This window comes from Ranitomeya variabilis, chromosome 2 (genome assembly GCF_051348905.1).
Source record: "Ranitomeya variabilis isolate aRanVar5 chromosome 2, aRanVar5.hap1, whole genome shotgun sequence".
Classification (NCBI taxonomy): Eukaryota; Metazoa; Chordata; class Amphibia; order Anura; family Dendrobatidae; genus Ranitomeya; species Ranitomeya variabilis.
Window position 1 is genome coordinate 850,215,466 of NC_135233.1, and position 21,063 is coordinate 850,236,528.

Below are 21,063 nucleotides of genomic sequence, written 5' to 3' on the forward strand. Positions count from 1 at the left end.
GAAGGGCATCACCAGATATTCATAGTGCCCATCCCTGGTGTTAAAAACCATCTTCCATTCATCCCCCTCACGGATGCGAATCAGGTTGTAAGCACCCCGCAGATCTAATTTAGTAAATACCCTTGCTCCCCGTAGCCTATCAAAGAGCTCAGATATCAGGGGTTGTGGGTACTTATTCTTAACGGTGATGGCGTTAAGACCCTTGTAGTCTATGCATGGACATAGTTCTCCACTCTTCTTCTGCACGAAGAAGAACCCAGCCCCTGCAGGTGACACTGACTTCCTAATGAATCCTCTTGCCAGATTCTCTCAGATGTACTTGGACATTGCCTCTGTCTCCGGAAGAGATAACGGATAGACTCGACCCAGGGGAGGCTCTGCACCAGGCAAGAGGTCAATAGGACAGTCATAGGGGCGGTGAGGTGGAAGGGTCTCCGCAGCCCTTTTGGAGAACACGTCCGCATAGGCCCAATAGTGCTTGGGGAGAGAGGAAAGATCTGTGGGTATCTCAGTTGTAGCAACCTGAACGCACTCCCTCTGACATCTACCATCACAGGATTTACTCCATCCCAGAATTCTCCCTGAGGACCACTCTATATCAGGAGAGTGGTAATGTAACCATGGTATCCCCAACAGGACCTCATCAATTCCCTCGGGAATGACTAGTAGGGAAATAATCTCCTGATAAGATGGAGTCATGGAAAGAGTGAAAGGAATGGTTTGGTGTGTAATCTGTGAGGGTAGTGTCGACCCATTTACCACTCCAACGGTCACAGGTTTGGCGAGCATCACCAGGGGTATTGCATGTCGATAGGCGAAAGCAGATTACATAAAATTGCCCTCTGCCCCAGAGTCCACGCAAAGCTCTACTATAAGAGTGGATGGGCCTATGGTAATTGTCCCCTTGAAGAACAATTTGGAGGAAAACATCGCCGTGTCTAGTGTACCTCCTCTGACTACCACTAGACGCTGACATTTTCCCGACTGCTGAGAACACCTGGAGGCATGGTGTCCTGACTGCCAGCAAACATGACAGACCTTAAGTGCACGAGCAGTCCGGGACTTAGATCCCGCTCGTGACACCTCCATGGCCTCATGTTACTCGGATGCCTTGAACAGAGATTCCAAAGATTTGGTGAAGGTGGGAGCCAGCCGAAACCTCTGCCTACACTGGGCTCGCTCCAACCCTCGCTCCAACCCTCGCTCATTAAAACGAAGGTCGATGTGAGTTGATACTGCTATGAGCTCCTCCAGTGTGGCGGGAATCTCCCTAGTGGCCAAAGCGTCCTTCACATGGTCAGCCAGCCCCCTCCAAAATACCGGGATGAGGGCTTTATCCAGCCACTCCAGCTCGGATGCTAAATTCCGAAAGTGGACAGCAAAATGGCTGACCATGGACGAACCCTGAGTCAATGCCAGCAGTTGGAGCGCCGTATCATGGGTGACTCGAGGTCCTAAAAAGACCTGTTTCAGAGTGCTCAAAAACCAAGGAGCACTCTGCACCACATGATCATTGCGCTCCCACAGCAGCGTAGCCCACTCCAACGCCCTGTCTGACAGAAGAGAAATAATGAATCCCACCTTTGCCCGCTCTGTGGGAAAACGTGCAGCCAAGAGCTCGAGGTGTATAATGCACTGGCTAACGAAACCCCTACATGATTTACTGTCACCAGAGTATTTCTCTGGCAGCGGAGGTGGGATAAGGTCGGAACAGGGGTGGCAGTGGTTAAAGTTGCTGCAGCCACGCTAGCAGCCTGAACAGCTATTGCGGTAACATCCACAGCTGAGGTTGCACGCATGAGAGCCGCCAACCTGCCCTCCAGCTGCTGGATGTACCCCTGCAATCGCTGCTCATCCGCCATTAGTTAGCCAGACCCTGGAGATAGTATACTATTAGGGCTAGCGGAACTCACCGAGTATAGATAGGTAGCTACAACGTACGTTCACAGCCCGAGGTCCATCGTGCAGAGATATCTGTTGCAAAGTAACAGCGGATAACCTCTGAGCTCACATGTGGGTTAAGCTTCACCCTGTGTGAACTGGAAGCGATCTCTGTTGACTCACAGAGTCACGCTGTACACAAAACTATTACCCTAACTAAGGGTTGTGCTTGCTTTGGAACTCTTCTGTGCTAACCGCACACATGAAGGAACCAGATGCTAAACCAAGGCTAATTGCCCCCACTGACGCTAGATGCCTGCCTGAGTGTACAGTCCCAAAGCTACAGCCTCACAACACATTTGTAAAGAGTGGTATAGTATCCACTGGCATAAGCCAAACACATTTGATACTAGCGCATGGCCATGCGGCCATGCAAACCTTTTATAGTTGCAGCTCTACAGGACCCTCCTGGTGGACCAATAGGAGCTGCAACAGGGCCTGAGCGTGTGACCCCTGACCTCCAATGAGAGGTCCTCCCGTGGGCATACTCAGTGCGTGAAAAGCAGGACTTAGTCCCAGAAAAGCCTGCTCACCGCTGACCAGTGCTGGCTACAAGGGCAGAGCCGGGAATTGCAGCAGTAACCATTCACACAGTATCAGGCTGAGCCAGACGCTGGGACCGACATCTCCGCTGAGCAGGTTCCACTGCAGCTGGAGGAGAATGGGAGACCGCAGCAGACATGGTTCAAGATTCCCCCTGTGCAGCAGCGGGAACTCGACACCTAACAACCACTTCTATATCTCTGAGCTGGGCAAAGCCAGATGGAAATGCAAGTTCTTATGAAATCCAAAATTCTGGGAGATCCAACTTTCAATAAGACTTCAACTTCTGATACAATTGAAGGCCTGACTTCGGGGAATTATTACAATTTGCTGGTCACTGCTGTTGTTGGGGAGAATAATGTGACGGGGAACAGTACAGAAATATCTGTGTATACAAGTGGGTATTTCTATGAAACTAGACATTTTTAGTTGACATCTCTCAGTATTTACCTCATAATGAAATATTGAACCACGAGAAGCTGCAATATATTCTCATCATGGAAATGTCTGTATAAATTCTACTGTTGGTTAGTATGTATATATTTTCTGTTTTATACCAGAACCTGAAGTAGTGAAGAACTTGATGACTGGGATCATCACCACCACTTCTATATCTCTGAGCTGGGCGAAGCCAGATGGAAATGCAAGTTCTTATGAAATCCAAATTCTGGGAGAACCAACTTTCAATAAAACCGTGACTTTTACTTCTGATACAATTGAAGGCCTAACACCCGGGAATTATTACACATTGCTGGTCACTGCTGTTGTTGGGGAGAATAATGTGACGGGGAACAGTACAGAAATATCTGTGTATACAAGTGGGTATTTCTATGAAACTAGACATTTTTAGTTGACATCTTTCAGTATTTACCTCATAATGAAATATTGAACCACGAGAAGCTGCAATAAATTCTCATCATGGAAATTTCTGTATAAATTCTACTGTTGGTTGATATGTATATATTTTCTGTGTTATACCAGAACTAGTGTTGAGCGATACCGTCCGATACTTGAAAGTATCGGTATCGGAAAATATTGGCCGATACCGGCAAAGTATCGGATCTAATCCGATACCGATACCCGATACCAATACAAGTCAATGGGACTCAAGTATCAGACGGTATTCCTGATGGTTCCCAGGGTCTGAAGGAGAGGAAACTCTCCTTCAGGCCCTGGGATCCATATTAATGTGTAAAATAAAGAATTAAAATAAAAAATATTGCTATACTCACCTCTCCGACGCAGCCTGGACCTCACCGAGGGAACCGGCAGCGTTCTGTGCTTAAAATGCGCGCGTTTCCTTCCTTCCGTGACGTCACGGCTTGTGATTGGTCGTGTGCCGCCCATGTGGCCGCAACACGACCAATCACAGCAAGCCGTGACGTAATTTTCAGGTCCTGGATGCCTAATTCTAGGCATTCAGGATTTTAAAATTACGTTCCGGCTTGTGATTGGTCGCGTCGCAGTCACATGGGCGACGCGACCAATCACAAGCCGTGACGTCACGGGAGGCAGGAAACGCGTGCATTTTAAAATTACGTCACGGCTTGTGATTGGTTGCGTGCCGCCCATGTGACCGCGACGCGACCAATCACAGCAAGCTGTGACGTAATTTCAGGTCCTGAATGCAGAAATAGGCATTCAGGACCTGAAATTACGTCACGGCTTGCTGTGATTGGTCGCGTCGCCGTCAGATGGGCGGCACGCAACCAATCACAAGCCGTGACGTAATTTTAAAAATGCGCGCGTCTCCTGCCTCCCGTGACATCACGGCTTGTGATTGGTCGCGTCGCCCATGTGACCGCGACGCAACCAATCACAAGCCGGAACGTAATTTTAAAATTCTGAATGCCTAGAATTAGGCATCCAGGACCTCAAAATTACGTCACGGCTTGCTGTGATTGGTCGCGTCGCGGCCACATGGGCGGCACGCGACCAATCAGAAGCCGTGACATCACGGAAGGAAGGAAACGTGCGCATTTTAAGCACAGAACGCTGCCGGTTCCCTCGGTGAGGTCCAGGCTGCGTCGGAGAGGTGAGTATAGCAATATTTTTTATTTTAATTCTTTATTTTACACATTAATGTTGTTTCGATACCGATACCCGATACCACAAAAGTATCGGATCTCGGTATCGGAATTCCGATACCCGCAAGTATCGGCCGATACCCGATACTTGCGGTATCGGAATGCTCAACACTAACCAGAACCTGAAGAAGTGAAGAACTTGATGTCTGGCATCATCACCACCACTTCTATATCTCTGAACTGGGAGAAGCCAGATGGAAATGCAAGTTCTTATGAAATCCAAATTCTGGGAGAACCAGCTTTTAAGAAAACTGTAACTTCAACTTCTGATACAATTGAAGGCCTGACTCCGGGGAATTATTACACATTGCTGGTCACTGCTTTTGTTGGGGAGAATAATGTGACGGGGAACAGTACAGAAATATCTGTGTATACAAGTGGGTATTTCTATTAATCTAGACATTTTTAGTTGACATCTTTCAGTATTTACCTCATAATGAAATATTGAACCACGAGAAGCTGCAATATATTTTCATTATGGGAATTTCTGTATAAATTCAACTGCTGATTAGTATGTATATATTTTCTGTGTTATACCAGAACCTGAAGAAGTGAAGAACCCGATGACTGGGATCATCACCACCACTTCTATATCTCTGAGCTGGGCAAAGCCAGATGGAAATGCAAGTTCTTATGAAATCCAAATTCTGGGAGAACCAACTTTCAATAAAACCGTGACTTTTACTTCTGATACAATTGAAGGCCTGACACCGGGAAATTATTACACTTTGCTGGTCACTGCTGTTGTTGGGGAGAATAATGTGACGGGGAACAGTACAGAAATATCTGTGTATACAAGTGGGTATTTCTATGAAACTAGACATTTTTAGTTGACATCTTTCAGTATTTACCTCATAATGAAATTGTCACGAATCCCACCGCTGCCACCAATTTGTCTCGAAATCCACCGCTGCGACCAATATGTCACGATTCACACCGTGACCGTCACCCCTACGTAACGGATCGGGGTGACTTTAGGCCAACAGACGGCTATCACATGTGCAGTGGGGCTTATCTTAGTTATCCCTCCACTGCTACAATGTGATGAAAAAAACACACACAAGGCTATTGACCTCTTAGTTTACAGCAGGGGCTTATTTTAGGTATCCCACTGCTCTTCAATATCCCACAAACTGCAGGGATTTATGTATATGCCGCTTACAGTTCCACTTGAAACTTTCAGCTCTCTGGCGCCCCCTTACTCTCCGGTCAGATTAGGTACTGCACCTAGGGTAATTAGTCACCAGAAAGGCTGCCTGCTATGTTCTGGCTATTGGGCACGCTGCAACGAGGCGATATAAATACTCCCACTCAGGCAGGAACAATAATTATCAATGCCGCAGTCGCTACAGCGACTCCCAAAGGCCCAGCACAAAGGTAAGCTGCCACCAGCTTCGATTAAACAGGTCCGAAGCTAACCCAAAACAGTAGCGTAATTCCCTTCAGAAGGCTTAGGGTACATTTTAGATCAGGAGAACGGAAACTAGTAATTTATATATTTAACTCCGAAAAACGCAGTGTTTATATAAAACTATTACAAGGATGTTACAAAATGAGATAATTGAAAATGTACAAGGTATTTATAAAATAAAAGGGTTAAATGAGAAAAGGTAAAACTCACATATTCTCAGTTCATTTCAGGCAACCAGGCTAGTGGGTGGAGTTCCCATATGTCCCAATGCATCAGGACTGGCAGTCAGGCTTCTCAGGTCAAAACTCACTCCTGGGGGCCTGGCAGTGGCAGAAACTTATAAACCGCAGCCCGTGATATCATCAACAGGGCTGGCTTACCCAGACCCTCCTCTCTCTTCAGTCTTAGTAAATTTCACACAAGTTTGTCTAATGCCTGTAACTCCGCTCCAGAACATGTCAGAATCATAACACACCCAGCATTCATCTTGTATTAAGATTTGCTCTCCATAGATACTAAATTCAGGCTAGTAGGAACACTCAATTCCAGAGAAATCCGTACTCTGTCCTTGTTGGACTTGGAAGCTCCTGTTTACAGTGATGGAGAGATGCGCCAAGGGACTTTAGCAATATGTACTCATTATTTTCCTAGCCTAAATCATTTGCCCAATATCTTGCAATATTAGGACAAAAGACCTCATGTTTTACAAGGGAGATCCATCCAGTTTAAGCTGGTACAACTGTCTACGCATCTATCCCGATCGTAAAAATTCCTTTAGGAGGGGCATGAGGGATTTGGAAGCTGAAAGTCAGGAATGCAGCAAGAAGCCATAAAAGCTCTTCTGCACACACATTCAGAAACACACGGAAGGGTTTTTTTTTAGCCTGCAGCTTTTGGGACCATGGTAAGAAGTGCAAAAATCCCTCAGCTATGGTTTTTACATTATCGGACATACATTTTCCTCACAGAAATATTGAACCATGAGAAGCTGCAATATATTCTCATCATGGGAATTTCGGTATAAATTCTACTGTTGGTTAGTATTATATATTTTCTGTTTTATACCAGAACCTGAAGTAGTGAAGAACCGGATGACTGGGATCATCACCACCACTTCTATATCTCTGAGCTGGGTTAAGCCAGATGGAAATGCAAGTTCTTATGAAATCCAAATTCTGGGAGAACCAACTTTCAATAAAACCGTGACTACAATTTCTGATACAATTGAAGGCCTAACACCCGGGAATTATTACACTTTGCTGGTCACTGCTGTTGTTGGGGAGAATAATGTGACGGGGAACAGTACAGAAATATCTGTGTATACAAGTGGGTATTTCTATGAAACTAGACATTTTTAGTTGACGTCTTTCAGTATTTACCTCATAATGAAATATTGAACCATGAGAAGCTGCAATATATTCTCATCATGGAAATATCTGTATAAATTCTACTGTTGGTTAGTATGTACTGTATATATTTTCTGTGTTATACCAGAACCTGAAGAAGTGAAGAATCTGATGACTGGGATCATCACCACCACTTCTATATCTCTGAGCTGGGCGAAGCCAGATGGAAATGCTAGTTCTTATGAAATCCAAATTCTGGGAGAACCAACTTTCAATAAAACCGTGACTTTTACTTCTGATACAATTGAAGGCCTAACACCCGGGAATTATTACACTTTGCTGGTCACTGCTGTTGTTGGGGAGAATAATGTGACTGGGAACAGTACAGAAATATCGTTGTATACAAGTGAGTATTTCTATGAAACTAGACATTTTTAGTTGACATCTTTCAGTATTTACCTCATAATGAAATATTGAACCACGAGAAGCTGCAATATATTTTCATTATGGGAATTTCTGTATAAATTCTACTGTTGATTAGTATGTATATATTTTCTGTGTTATACCAGAACCTGAAGTAGTGAAGAACTTGATGACTGGGATCATCACCACCACTTCTATATCTCTGAGCTGGGCGAAGCCAGATGGAAATGCAAGTTCTTATGAAATCCAAATTCTGGGAGAACCAACTTTCAATAAAACCGTGACTACAACTTCTGATACAATTGAAGGCCTGACACCGGGGAATTATTACACTTTGCTGGTCACTGCTGTTGTTGGGGAGAATAATGTGACGGGGAACAGTACAGAAATATCTGTGTATACAAGTGGGTATTTCTATGAAACTAGACATTTTTAGCTGACCTCTTTCAGTATTTACCTCATAATGAAATATTGAACCATGAGAAGCTGCAATATATTCTCAACATGAGAATTTCTGTATAAATTCTACTGTTGGTTAGTATGTACTGTATATATTTTCTGTGTTATACCAGAACCTGAAGAAGTGAAGAATCCGATGACTGTGTTCATCACCACCACTTCTATATCTCTGAGCTGGGTGAAGCCAGATGGAAATGCAAGTTCTTATGAAATCCAAATTCTGGGAGAACCAACTTTCAATAAAACTGTGACTTCAACTTCTGATACAATTGAAGGCCTGACTCCGGGGAATTATTACACATTGCTGGTCACTGCTGTTGTTGGGGAGAATAATGTGACGGGGAAGAGTACAGATATATCTGTATATACAAGTGGGTATTTCTATGAAACTAGACATTTTTAGTTGACGTCTTTCAGTATTTACCTCATAATGAAATATTGAACCATGAGAAGCTGCAATATATTCTCATCATGGGAATTTCTGTATAAATTCTACTGTTGGTTAGTATGTACTGTATATATTTTCTGTGTTATACCAGAACCTGAAGAAGTGAAGAACCCGATGACTGGGATCATCACAACCACTTCTATATCTCTGAGCTGGGCGAAGCCAGATGGAAATGCAAGTTCTTATGAAATCCAAATTCTGGGAGCACCAACTTTCAATAAAACCGTGACTTTTACTTCTGATACAATTGAAGGCCTAACACCCGGGAATTATTACACTTTGCTAGTCACTGCTGTTGTTGGGGAGAATAATGTGACTGGGAACAGTACAGAAATATCGGTGTATACAAGTGAGTATTTCTATGAAACTAGACATTTTTAGTTGACATCTCTCAGTATTTACCTCATAATGAAATATTGAACCACGAGAAGCTGCAATATATTTTCATTATGGGAATTTCTGTATAAATTCTACTGTTGATTAGTATGTATATATTTTCTGTGTAATACCAGAACCTGAAGTAGTGAAGAACTTGATGACTGGGATCATCACCACCACTTCTATATCTCTGAGCTGGGCGAAGCCAGATGGAAATGCAAGTTCTTATGAAATCCAAATTCTGGGAGAACCAACTTTCAATAAAACCGTGACTACAACTTCTGATACAATTGAAGGCCTGACCCCGGGGAATTATTACACATTGCTGGTCACTGCTGTTGTTGGGGAGAATAATGTGACGGGGAACAGTACAGAAATATCTGTGTATACAAGTGGGTATTTGTATGAAACTAGACATTTTTAGTTGACATCTTTCAGTATTTACCTCATAATGAAATATTGAACCACGAGAAGATGCAATATTTTCTCATCATGGGAATTTCTAAAAAAATTCTACTGTTGGTTAGTATTTATATATTTTCTGTTTTATACCAGAACCTGAAGTAGTGAAGAACTTGATGACTGGCATCATCACCACCACTTCTATATCTCTGAACTGGGAGAAGCCAGATGGAAATGCAAGTTCTTATGAAATCCAAATTCTGGGAGAACCAACTTTTAAGAAAACTGTAACTTCAACTTCTGATACAATTGAAGGCCTGACTCCAGGGAATTATTACACATTGCTGGTCACTGCTTTTGTTGGGGAGAATAATGTGACGGGGAACAGTATAGAAATATCTGTGTATACAAGTGGGTATTTCTATGAAACTAGACATTTTAAGTTGACATCTTTCAGTATTTACCTCATAATGAAATATTGAACCACGAGAAGATGCAATATTTTCTCATCATGGGAATTTCTAAAAAAATTCTACTGTTGGTTAGTATTTATATATTTTCTGTTTTATACCAGAACCTGAAGTAGTGAAGAACTTGATGACTGGCATCATCACCACCACTTCTATATCTCTGAACTGGGAGAAGCCAGATGGAAATGCAAGTTCTTATGAAATCCAAATTCTGGGAGAACCAACTTTTAAGAAAACTGTAACTTCAACTTCTGATACAATTGAAGGCCTGACTCCAGGGAATTATTACACATTGCTGGTCACTGCTTTTGTTGGGGAGAATAATGTGACGGGGAACAGTACAGAAATATCTGTGTATATAAGTGGGTATTTCTATTAATCTAGACATTTTTAGTTGACATCTTTCAGTATTTACCTCATAATGAAATATTGAACCACGAGAAGCTGCAATATATTTTCATTATGGGAATTTCTGTATAAATTCAACTGTTGATTAGTATTTATATATTTTCTGTGTTATACCAGAACCTGAAGAAGTGAAGAACCCGATGACTGGGATCATCACCACCACTTCTATATCTCTGAGCTGGGCAAAGCCAGATGGAAATGCAAGTTCTTATGAAATCCAAATTCTGGGAGAACCAACTTTCAATAAAACCGTGACTATTACTTCTGATACAATTGAAGGCATGACACCGGGAAATTATTACACTTTGCTGGTCACTGCTGTTGTTGGGGAGAATAATGTGACGGGGAACAGTACAGAAATATCTGTGTATACAAGTAAGTATTTCTATGAAACTAGACATTTTTAGTTGACATCTTTCAGTATTTACCTCATAATGAAATATTGAACCACGAGGAGCTGCAATATATTCTCATCATGGGAGTTTCTGTATAAATTCTACTGTTAGTTAGTATGTATATATTTTCTTTTTTATACCAGAACCTGAAGTAGTGAAGAACTTGATGACTGGGATCATCACCACCACTTCTATATCTCTGAGCTGGGCAAAGCCAGATGGAAATGCAAGTTCTTATGAAATCCAAATTCTGGGAGAACCAACTTTCAATAAAGCCATAACTTCAACTTCTGATACAATTGAAGGCCTGACTCCGGGGAATTATTACACATTGCTGGTCACTGCTGTTGTTGGGGAGAATAATGTGACGGGGAACAGTACAGAAATATCTGTGTATACAAGTGGGTATTTCTATGAAATTAGACATTTTTAGTTGACATCTTTCAGTATTTACCTCATAATGAAATTGTCACGAATCCCACCGCTGCCACCAATTTGTCTCGAAATCCACCGCTGCGACCAATGTCACGATTCACACCGTGACCGTCACCCCTACGTAGCGGATCGGGGTGACTTTAGGCCAACAGACGGCTATCACATGTGCAGTGGGGCTTATCTTAGTTATCCCTCCACTGCTACAATGTGATGAAAAAAACACACACAAGGCTATTGACCTCTTAGTTTACAGCAGGGGCTTATTTTAGGTATCCCACTGCTCTTCAATATCCCACAAACTGCAGGGATTTATGTATATGCCGCTTACAGTTCCACTTGAAACTTTCAGCTCTCTGGCGCCCCCTTACTCTCCGGTCAGATTAGGTACTGCACCTAGGGTAATTAGTCACCAGAAAGGCTGCCTGCTATGTTCTGGCTATTGGGCACGCTGCAACGAGGCGATATAAATACTCCCACTCAGGCAGGAACAATAATTATCAACGCCGCGGTCGCTACAGCGACTCCCAAAGGCCCAGCACAAAGGTAAGCTGCCACCAGCTTCGATTAAACAGGTCCGAAGCTAACCCAAAACAGTAGCGTAATTCCCTTCAGAAGGCTTAGGGTACATTTTAGATCAGGAGAACGGAAACTAGTAATTTATATATTTAACTCCGAAAAACGCAGTGTTTATATAAAAATATTACAAGGATGTTACAAAATGAGATAATTGAAAATGTACAAGGTATTTATAAAATAAAAGGATTACATGAGAAAAGGTAAAACTCACATATTCTCAGTTCATTTCAGGCAACCAGGCTAGTGGGTGGAGTTCCCATATGTCCCAATGCATCAGGACTGGCAGTCAGGCTTCTCAGGTCAAAACTCACTCCTGGGGGCCTGGCAGTGGCAGAAACTTATAAACCGCAGCCCGTGACATCATCAACAGGGCTGGCTTACCCAGACCCTCCTCTCTCTTCAGTCTTAGTAAATTTCACACAAGTTTGTCTAATGCCTGTATCTGCGCTCCAGACATGTCAGAATCATAACACACCTAGCATTCATCTTGTATTAAGATTTGCTCTCCATAGATACTAAATTCAGACTAGTAGGGACACTCAATTCCAGAGAAATCCGTACTCTGTCCCTATTGGACTTGGAAGCTCCTGCTTACAGTGATGGAGAGATGCGCCAAGGGACTTTAGCAATATGTACTCATTATTTTCGTAGCCTAAATCATTTGCCCAATATCTTGCAATATTAGGACAAAGGACCTCATGTTTTACAAGGGAGATCCAACCAGTTTAAGCTGGTTCAACTGTCTACGCATCTATCCCGATCGTAAAAATTCCTTTAGGAGGGGCATGAGGGATTTGGGAGCTGAAAGTCAGAAATGCAGCAAGAAGCCATAAAAGCTCTTCTGCACACACATTCAGAAACACACGGAAGGGTTTTTTTTTTAGCCTGCAGCTTTTGGGACCATGGTCAGAAGTGCAAAAATCCCTCAGCTATGGTTTTTACATTATCGGACATACATTTTCCTCACAGAAATATTGAACCATGAGAAGCTGCAATATATTCTCATCATGGGAATTTCGGTATAAATTCTACTGTTGGTTAGTATTATATATTTTCTGTTTTATACCAGAACCTGAAGTAGTGAAGAACCTGATGACTGGGATCATCACCATCACTTCTATATCTCTGAGCTGGGTTAAGCCAGATGGAAATGCAAGTTCTTATGAAATCCAAATTCTGGGAGAACCAACTTTCAATAAAACCGTGACTACAACTTCTGATACAATTGAAGGCCTGACTCCGGGGAATTATTACACATTGCTGGTCACTGCTGTTGTTGGGGAGAATAATGTGATGGGGAACAGTACAGAAATATCTGTGTATACAAGTGGGTATTTCTATGAAACTAGACATTTTTAGTTGACATCTTTCAGTATTTACCTCATAATGAAATATTGAACCACGAGAAGCTGCAATATATTCTCATCATGGGAATTTTTGTATAAATTCTACTGTTGGTTAGTATGTATATATTTTCTATGTTATACCAGAACCTGAAGAAGTGAAGAATCTGATGACTGGGATCATCACCACCACTTCTATATCTCTGAGCTGGGCAAAGCCAGATGGAAATGCAAGTTCTTATGAAATCCAAATTCTGGGAGAACCAACTTTCAATAAAGCCATAACTTCAACTTCTGATACAATTGAAGGCCTGACTCCAGGGAATTATTACACATTGCTGGTCACTGCTGTTGTTGGGGAGAATAATGTGACGGGGAACAGTACAGAAATATCTGTGTATACAAGTGGGTATTTCTATGAAATTAGACATTTTTAGTTGACATCTTTCAGTATTTACCTCATAATGAAATTGTAATGAATCCCACCGCTGCGACCAATATGTCACGATTCACACCGTGACCGTCACCCCTACGTAACGGATCGGGGTGACTTTAGGCCAACAGACGGCTATCACATGTGCAGTGGGGCTTATCTTAGTTATCCCTCCACTGCTACAATGTGATGAAAAAAAACACACACAAGGCTATTGACCTCTTAGTTTACAGCTGGGGCTTATTTTAGGTATCCCACTGCTCTTCAATATCCCACAAACTGCAGGGATTTATGTATTTGCCGCTTACACTTCCACTTGAAACTTTCAGCTCTCTGGCGCCCCCCTTACTCTCAGGTCAGTTTAGGTACTGCACCTAGGGTAATTAGTCACCAGAAAGGCTGCCTGCTATGTACTGGCTATTGGGCACGCTGCAACGAGGCGATATAAATACTCCCACTCAGGCAGGAACAATAATTATCAATGCCGCGGTCGCTACAGCGACTCCCAAAGGCCCAGCACAAAGGTAAGCTGCCACCAGCTTCGATTAAACAGGTCCGAAGCTAACCCAAAACAGTAGCGTAATTCCCTTCAGAAGGCTTAGGGTACATTTTAGATCAGGAGAACGGAAACTAGTAATTTATACATTTTACTCCGAAAAAGGCAGTGTTTATATAAAAATATTACAAGGATGTTACAAAATGAGACAATTGAAAATGTACAAAATATTTATAAAATAAAAGGATTACATGAGAAAAGGTAAAACTCACATGTTCTCAGTTCATTTCAGGCAACCAGGCTAGTGGGTGGAGTTCCCATATGTCCCAATGCATCAGGACTGGCAGTCAGGCTTCTCAGGTCAAAACTCACTCCTGGGGGCCTGGCAGTGGCAGAAACTTATAAACCGCAGCCCGTGACATCACCAACAGGGCTGGCTTACCCAGACCCTCCTCTCTCTTCAGTCTTAGTAAATTTCACACAAGTTTGTCTAATGCCTGTATCTCCTCTCCAGAACATGTCAGAATCATAACACACCCAGCATTCATCTTGTATTAAGATTTGCTCTCCATAGATACTAAATTCAGGCTAGTAGGGACACTCAATTCCAGAGAAATCCGTACTCTGTCCCTGTTGGACTTGGAAGCTCCTGCTTACAGTGATGGAGAGGCGCCAAGGGACTTTAGCAATATGTACTCATTATTTTCCTAGCCTAAATCATTTTCCCAATATTTTGCAATATTAGGACAAAGGACCTCATGTTTTACAAGGGAGATCCAACCAATTTAAGCTGGTACAACTGTCTACGCATCTATCCCGATTGTAAAAATTCCTTTAGGAGGGGCATGAGGGAATTGGGAGCTGAAAGTCAGGAATGCAGCAAGAAGCCATAAAAGCTCTTCTGCACACACTTTCAGAAACACACGGAAGGGGTTTTTTTTAGCCCGCAGCTTTTGGGACCATGGTCAGAAGTGCAAAAATCCCTCAGCTATGGTTTTTACATTATCGGACATAAATTTTCCTCACAGAAATATTGAACCATGAGAAGCTGCAATATATTCTCATCATGGGAATTTCGGTATAAATTCTACTGTTGGTTAGTATTATATATTTTCTGTTTTATACCAGAACCTGAAGTAGTGAAGAACCTGATGACTGGGATCATCACTACCACTTCTATATCTCTAAGCTGGGTGAAGCCAGATGGAAATGCAAGTTCTTATGAAATCCAAATTCTGGGAGAACCAACTTTCAATAAAACCGTGACTACAATTTCTGATACAATTGAAGGCCTAACACCCGGGAATTATTACACATTGCTGGTCACTGCTGTTGTTGGGGAGAATAATGTGACGGGGAACAGTAGAGAAATATCTGTGTATACAAGTGAGTATTTCTATGAAACTAGACATTTTTAGCTGACATCTTTCAGTATTTACCTCATAATGAAATATTAAACCATGAGAAGCTGCAATATATTCTCAACATGGGAATTTCTGTATAAATTCTACTGTTGGTTAGTATGTATATATTTTCTTTTTTATACCAGAACCTGAAGTAGTGAAGAACTTGATGACTGGGATCATCACCACCACTTCTATATCTCTGAGCTGGGCGAAGCCAGATGGAAATGCAAGTTCTTATGAAATCCAAATTCTGGGAGAACCAACTTTCAAAAAAACTGTGACTTTAACTTTTGATACAATTGAAGGCCTGACACCGGGGAATTATTACACATTGCTTGTCACTGTTGTTGTTGGAGAAAATAATGTGACCGGAAACAGTTCAGAAATATCTGTGTATACAAGTGGGTATTTATTATATTAGCATTATACAGTATGATGCCTGTTTAAACGAAAAGGTTGTCTGCAAAATCTGGAATGGGATGTGTCCTACAGATTGAGAGATGATCTTTATAACCAATTTTTTCTTTAGGCAGGAGATGAGGATCCTAAAAAGAAAACTTATCTTAATTTATAGTTCTTCATTAGGTTTATGTCAATAGTTTTTACCATGAATCAGACCCTTTTCCTAGTATTTTTATGACAACTTGATCATCAACTGGCGGAAAGCTAATCAAAAAGTTACACCCACTATTGCAGCATTTCCTGTTGACTCTATTGCAAATATCGCTGTTGCAACTGACAGAAAAATGTAATCATTTTGTGATAAACGGAAACTTTAAAGCAGGAGGGAGGGGGAGAGGAATAGAGCTGTGTAGTTCCAATTTCCAAGGTTGAAATCTGGGCAGAGGGTGCTGTTCTTAGTTACCAATATTTGATTATTGCTCTGAATCTCTTCAACCTGAAGATTATTTTCACCTTCCTGACCAGGCCAATTTTTTCAATACTGACCACCGTAAATCTATGGTGTCATAATTCTGGAGTGTATTAATGGATCCCACTGATTCTGAGAATGTTTACTCATGACATATTCTACTTCATGATAGTGGTAATTTTCTCTGATATGACTTAGGTTAATTTGGAGAAAAATTTGAAATTTGGTGAAAATGTTGAAAATGTAGCAATTTTCAAACTATTAATATTTATTCTCTTAAATCAGAGTCATGTCACACAATATAGTTAATAAATAACATTTTCCACATGTCTACTTTACTTAACCATAATGTTTGAAACATAATTTTGTTAAGAAGTTATACAGTGCCTTGCGAAAGTATTTGGCCCCCTGGAACTTTTCAACTTTTTCCACATATTACGCTTCAAACATAAAGATACCAAATGTAAATTTTTGGTGAAGAATCATCAACAATTGGAACACAATTGTGAAGTTGGACCAAATGTATTGGGTTTTTTAATTTTTTGCGGAAATTAAAAAATTGAAAATTGGGTCGTTTAATATTATTCGGCCCCTTTACTTTCAGTGCAGCAAACTCACTCCAGAAGTTCATTGTGGATCTCTGAATGATCCAATGTTGTCTTAAATGCCTAATGATGATAAATATAATCCACCTGTGTGAAATCAAGTCTCCGTATAAATGCATCTGCTCTGTGATAGTCTCAGGGTTCTGTTTGAAGCACAGAGAGCATCATGAAGTCCAAGGAACACAACAGGCAGGTCCGTGATACTGTTGTGGAGAAGTTTAAAGCTGGATTTGGATACAAAATGATTTCCAAAACTTTAAACATCCCAAGGAGCACTGTGCAAGCGATCATATTGAAATGGAAGGAGTATCATACCACTGCAAATCTACCAAGACCGGCCATCCCTCTAAACTTTCATCACAAACAAGGAGAAGACTGATCAGAGATGCAGCCGATAGGCCCATGATCACTCTGGATGAACTGCAGAGATCTATAGCTGAGGTGGGATAGTCTGTCCATAGGACAACAATCAGTCGTACACTGCAGAAATCTTGCCTTTATGGGAGAGTGGCAAGAAGAAAGCCATTTCTCAAAGATATCCATAAAAAGTGTCATTTAAAGTTTGCAACAAGCCACCTGGGAAACACACCAAACATGTGGAAGAAGGTGCTCTGGTCAGATGAAACCAAAATCGAATTTTGTGGCAACAATGCCAAAGGATATGTTTGGTGTAAAGGCAGCACAGCTCATCACCCTGAACACACCATCCCCACTGTCAAACATGGTGGTGGCAGCACCATGGTTTGGGCCTGCTTTTCTTCAGCAGGGACAGGGAAGATGGTTAAAATTGATGGGAAGATGGATGGAGCCAAATACAGGACCATTGTTGAAGAAAACCAGTTGGAGTCTGCAAAAGACCTGAGACTGGGACAGAGATTTGTCTTCTAACAAGACAATGATCTCAAACATAAAGCAAAATCTACAATCGAATGGTTCACAAATAAACATATCCAGATGTTAGAATGGACAAGTCTAGACCTCAATCTAATCGACTGTGGAAAGAGCTGAAAACTGCTGTTCACAAACTATCTCTATCAAACCTCACAGAGCTCGAGCTGTTTGCCAATGAAGAATGGGCAAGAATTTCACTCTCTCGATGTACAAAACTTGATAGACATTCCCCAAGAGACTTGCAGCTGTAATCGCAGCAAAAGGTGGCGCAACAAAGTATTAAGTTACAGGGGCTGAATAATATTGCACGCCCCACTTTTCAGTTTTTGAATTTCCACAAAAATTTAAAATAACCAATAAATTTTGTTCAACTTCACATTTGTGTTCCACTTGTTGTGACACCATTCTAAAAACTGCACACTCGAGGTGCTTCAAACCACATTCAAGAAGTTTATTAACCCTTCAGGTGCTGCACAGGAATTAATGAAATGTGGAAGGACAAATAAATATTTAATTTATTTTCACAAAAACTTTCCTTTAGACCTATTTATTTTTTTACCTTCACAAGAGTAACAGACCATACAAATTGTTGTCCAATTTTTCCTCAGCAAGCTGATACTCCGTAAGTGGGGAAAAAACCCTGTTTGAGAGCAGGGCAGAGCTCAGAAGGGAAGGAGCACCATTTCCCTTTTTGAATGTAAAATTTGCTGGCATAATTAGCATGTCGTGTTTAGAGAGCCCCTGATATGCCGAATCAGTTGAAACCCCCATAATTAACCCCATTTTTAAAACTAGACCCGCTATGGGAACTTATTTAGATGTGTATTGAGCACCTTGAAACCCCAGGAGCTTCACAGAGGTTTATAATATTGAGCCGTGAAAATAAAAAAAATCACATTTTTCTAAACAAAACTTTTTTAGCTCCAAATTTTGCATTTTCATAAGGGTAACAGGAGAAATTGCGCCATATAATCTGAACGGAAACATAACTTACTGTAAGTTGAGGTCTGGTCTTTGTTTGATAGATTGCAACACTTTGATTTTCACCTTGTCAGCCATTCTAAGGTAGATGATGTAGTGTATTTTGGAGCAATTTCCTTTTGCATGACCCATTTTCAGCAAAGTGTTAGCTTTTGGATTGATGGCTTCATATTTGACTCCAAAATTCTTTGGTATACAGAGTAGCTCATGGTGGTCTCAAAGATTGCAAAGTGCCCAGGTTCTGTGGCTGCAAATAAGCCCAAATCATCAGCCCTAAACCACTGTGCTTGACAGCTGATATGAGGTGTTTGTGCTGATTAGCTGTGCTTGCTTGTTGCCAAACACGGAGTGCAGCATTTTGGCCAAACATCTCCACTTTAGTCTCGTTTCTTCAAACTACATTATGCCCCCCCAAATGTTTTCTTGTTTAGATGCAAATTTGCAAATTTATTTGTGCTGCTATGTTCTTTTTTCAGAAAAAAGAGGTTTTCTTCTTGCAATCCTTCCACACAAGCCACATTTTTTTCAATCTTTTTTAAATTGTACTACCAACTATCATGAACTTGAGCATTGACCATGCTGCCTGAGGCCTTTAGAGTCTGAGCTGTAGATATTAGTTTTTTTTTTATTTCAGCTTTTCTTCCATCTTTCACACTATAGATTGATGGACACAAACTTATTTGGAAATGGCCTTATAACTAGTCATTAGCAAGTATGCTCGCTACTCGAGTTTTGTCCTCCAAGTTTTGGGCGTGCTCGGAGATTATGTTTGAGTTTTTGCAGCTGCATGATTTGCGGCTGCTAGACAGCCTGAGTACATGTGGGGATTGCCTGTTTGTTAGGAAATCCCCACTTACAGTATATTGAGGCTATCTAGCAGCTGCAAATCATGCAACTGTGATAACTCAAACATAATCTCCGAGCACATCCAAAATACCTGGAGAACACCCGAGCATGCTCGGAAAACTCGAGTAACGAGCACACTCGCTCATCACTAGTTATAACCCTTCTAAGATTGATGCACAGCAACCTTTGCCTTTTCAAAATCATTGCCGTTGTCTTTCCCCTTTGACATTGTGCTAACACTTGTCTCAATGCTGCCGACTATTATACCTTTCAAGGAACAATATTATTTTAGTTCCTGATACTGAAAACTGTAGAAAGTATAAGCAATAGAATTTAAAGAGGTTGTGCTTATTTTTTCTCATAACTGTAAGTAAACGATAACATGCTGGAAAATGGGAAACTGCCATATTGTCTTTCCAGGCTTTTCTATATAAAAGCTTGTGATGATCGTTACTCTTATCTTTCTGTTTCATAACAGATCCTGACATAGTGAAAAATGTGATGACTGGGATCATCACCGCCACTTCTATATCTCTGAGCTGGGAGAAACCAGATGGAAATGCAAGTTCTTATGAAATCCAGATTCTGGGAGAACCAACTTTCAAGAAAACGGTGACTTCAACTTCTGATACAATTGAACACCTGACTCCGGGGAATTATTACACATTGCTGGTAACTGCTGTTGTTGGAGAAAATAATGTGACCGGAAACAGTTCAGTAATATCTGTGTATACAAGTGGGTATTTCAATGAGACTATAAAATGTTGAACCATTAGATACTGTTATAACGTTTAACTAGGCTAATTTATATAGAGAAAAAACAAAGTCTTTGTTCCAGCTCCTTGGATTAAAATCTTTTCAAATTTTATTTATGTGGTTAAAATGTGATGATGGACATGCTCCAAGACCACACCAATGATGCACAAAGGGATAGCAAGCTACGCGTTTCGTTCGCACAAGCGATCTTTATCAAAAACAGACACCTATTGTTAGGGCTGGTAGAACGCACCGAGTAAATATAGAGATGTTATTTGGTGCGTTCGCAGCCCGGGGTCCACCGTGCAGGAAAAGAACCTGCTGCTGGCAAACAGCCGCACTATATTGCGGTAGAAGCGATCTCTGTTGCTTCACAGAGTCGCTATAAAGAAAGGACTGTGTCCTGTTAAACTCCACAGGAATACACAGAAACTGCTGAGCAGATAGCAGCTTGTGGTCACGCAGTCAAGGAGGCAAACATACAATCTCCTCACCGGAGGAGCCGGTATTCTAGGTGGCTTATTTCAGCAGGGGCCCTGAAACCATACACACAATCTCCTCACCGGAGGTGCCGGTATTCTAAGTGGCTTATTTCAGCCAGGTCCCTGAATCCACACAAGCGTGACCACATTGGCGCAAAACTCATAGCATGCATTGATACTAGCGCATGGCCGTGTGGCCATGCGAACCTTATATAGCTGCAGCAAGTACAA

At 41.5% G+C, this 21,063-nt stretch overlaps 1 protein-coding gene across 1 annotated transcript in view; it reads left to right on the plus strand.

Annotated features, from left to right (window-relative positions):
- The first annotated feature begins 9,193 nt into the window (after window positions 1–9,193).
- LOC143803971 (receptor-type tyrosine-protein phosphatase beta-like) overlaps window positions 9,194–21,063 on the plus strand; it is a 92,230-nt gene continuing 80,360 nt past the window's right edge. The window contains exons 1-10 of the mRNA XM_077281721.1: window positions 9,194–9,428; window positions 9,592–9,849; window positions 10,013–10,246; window positions 10,434–10,691; window positions 10,855–11,088; window positions 12,792–13,025; window positions 13,213–13,446; window positions 15,123–15,380; window positions 15,544–15,801; window positions 20,073–20,330. Coding sequence (XP_077137836.1) covers window positions 9,194–9,428; window positions 9,592–9,849; window positions 10,013–10,246; window positions 10,434–10,691; window positions 10,855–11,088; window positions 12,792–13,025; window positions 13,213–13,446; window positions 15,123–15,380; window positions 15,544–15,801; window positions 20,073–20,330 — 2,461 coding nt within the window. The remainder of the gene's footprint in view (window positions 9,429–9,591; window positions 9,850–10,012; window positions 10,247–10,433; window positions 10,692–10,854; window positions 11,089–12,791; window positions 13,026–13,212; window positions 13,447–15,122; window positions 15,381–15,543; window positions 15,802–20,072; window positions 20,331–21,063) is intronic.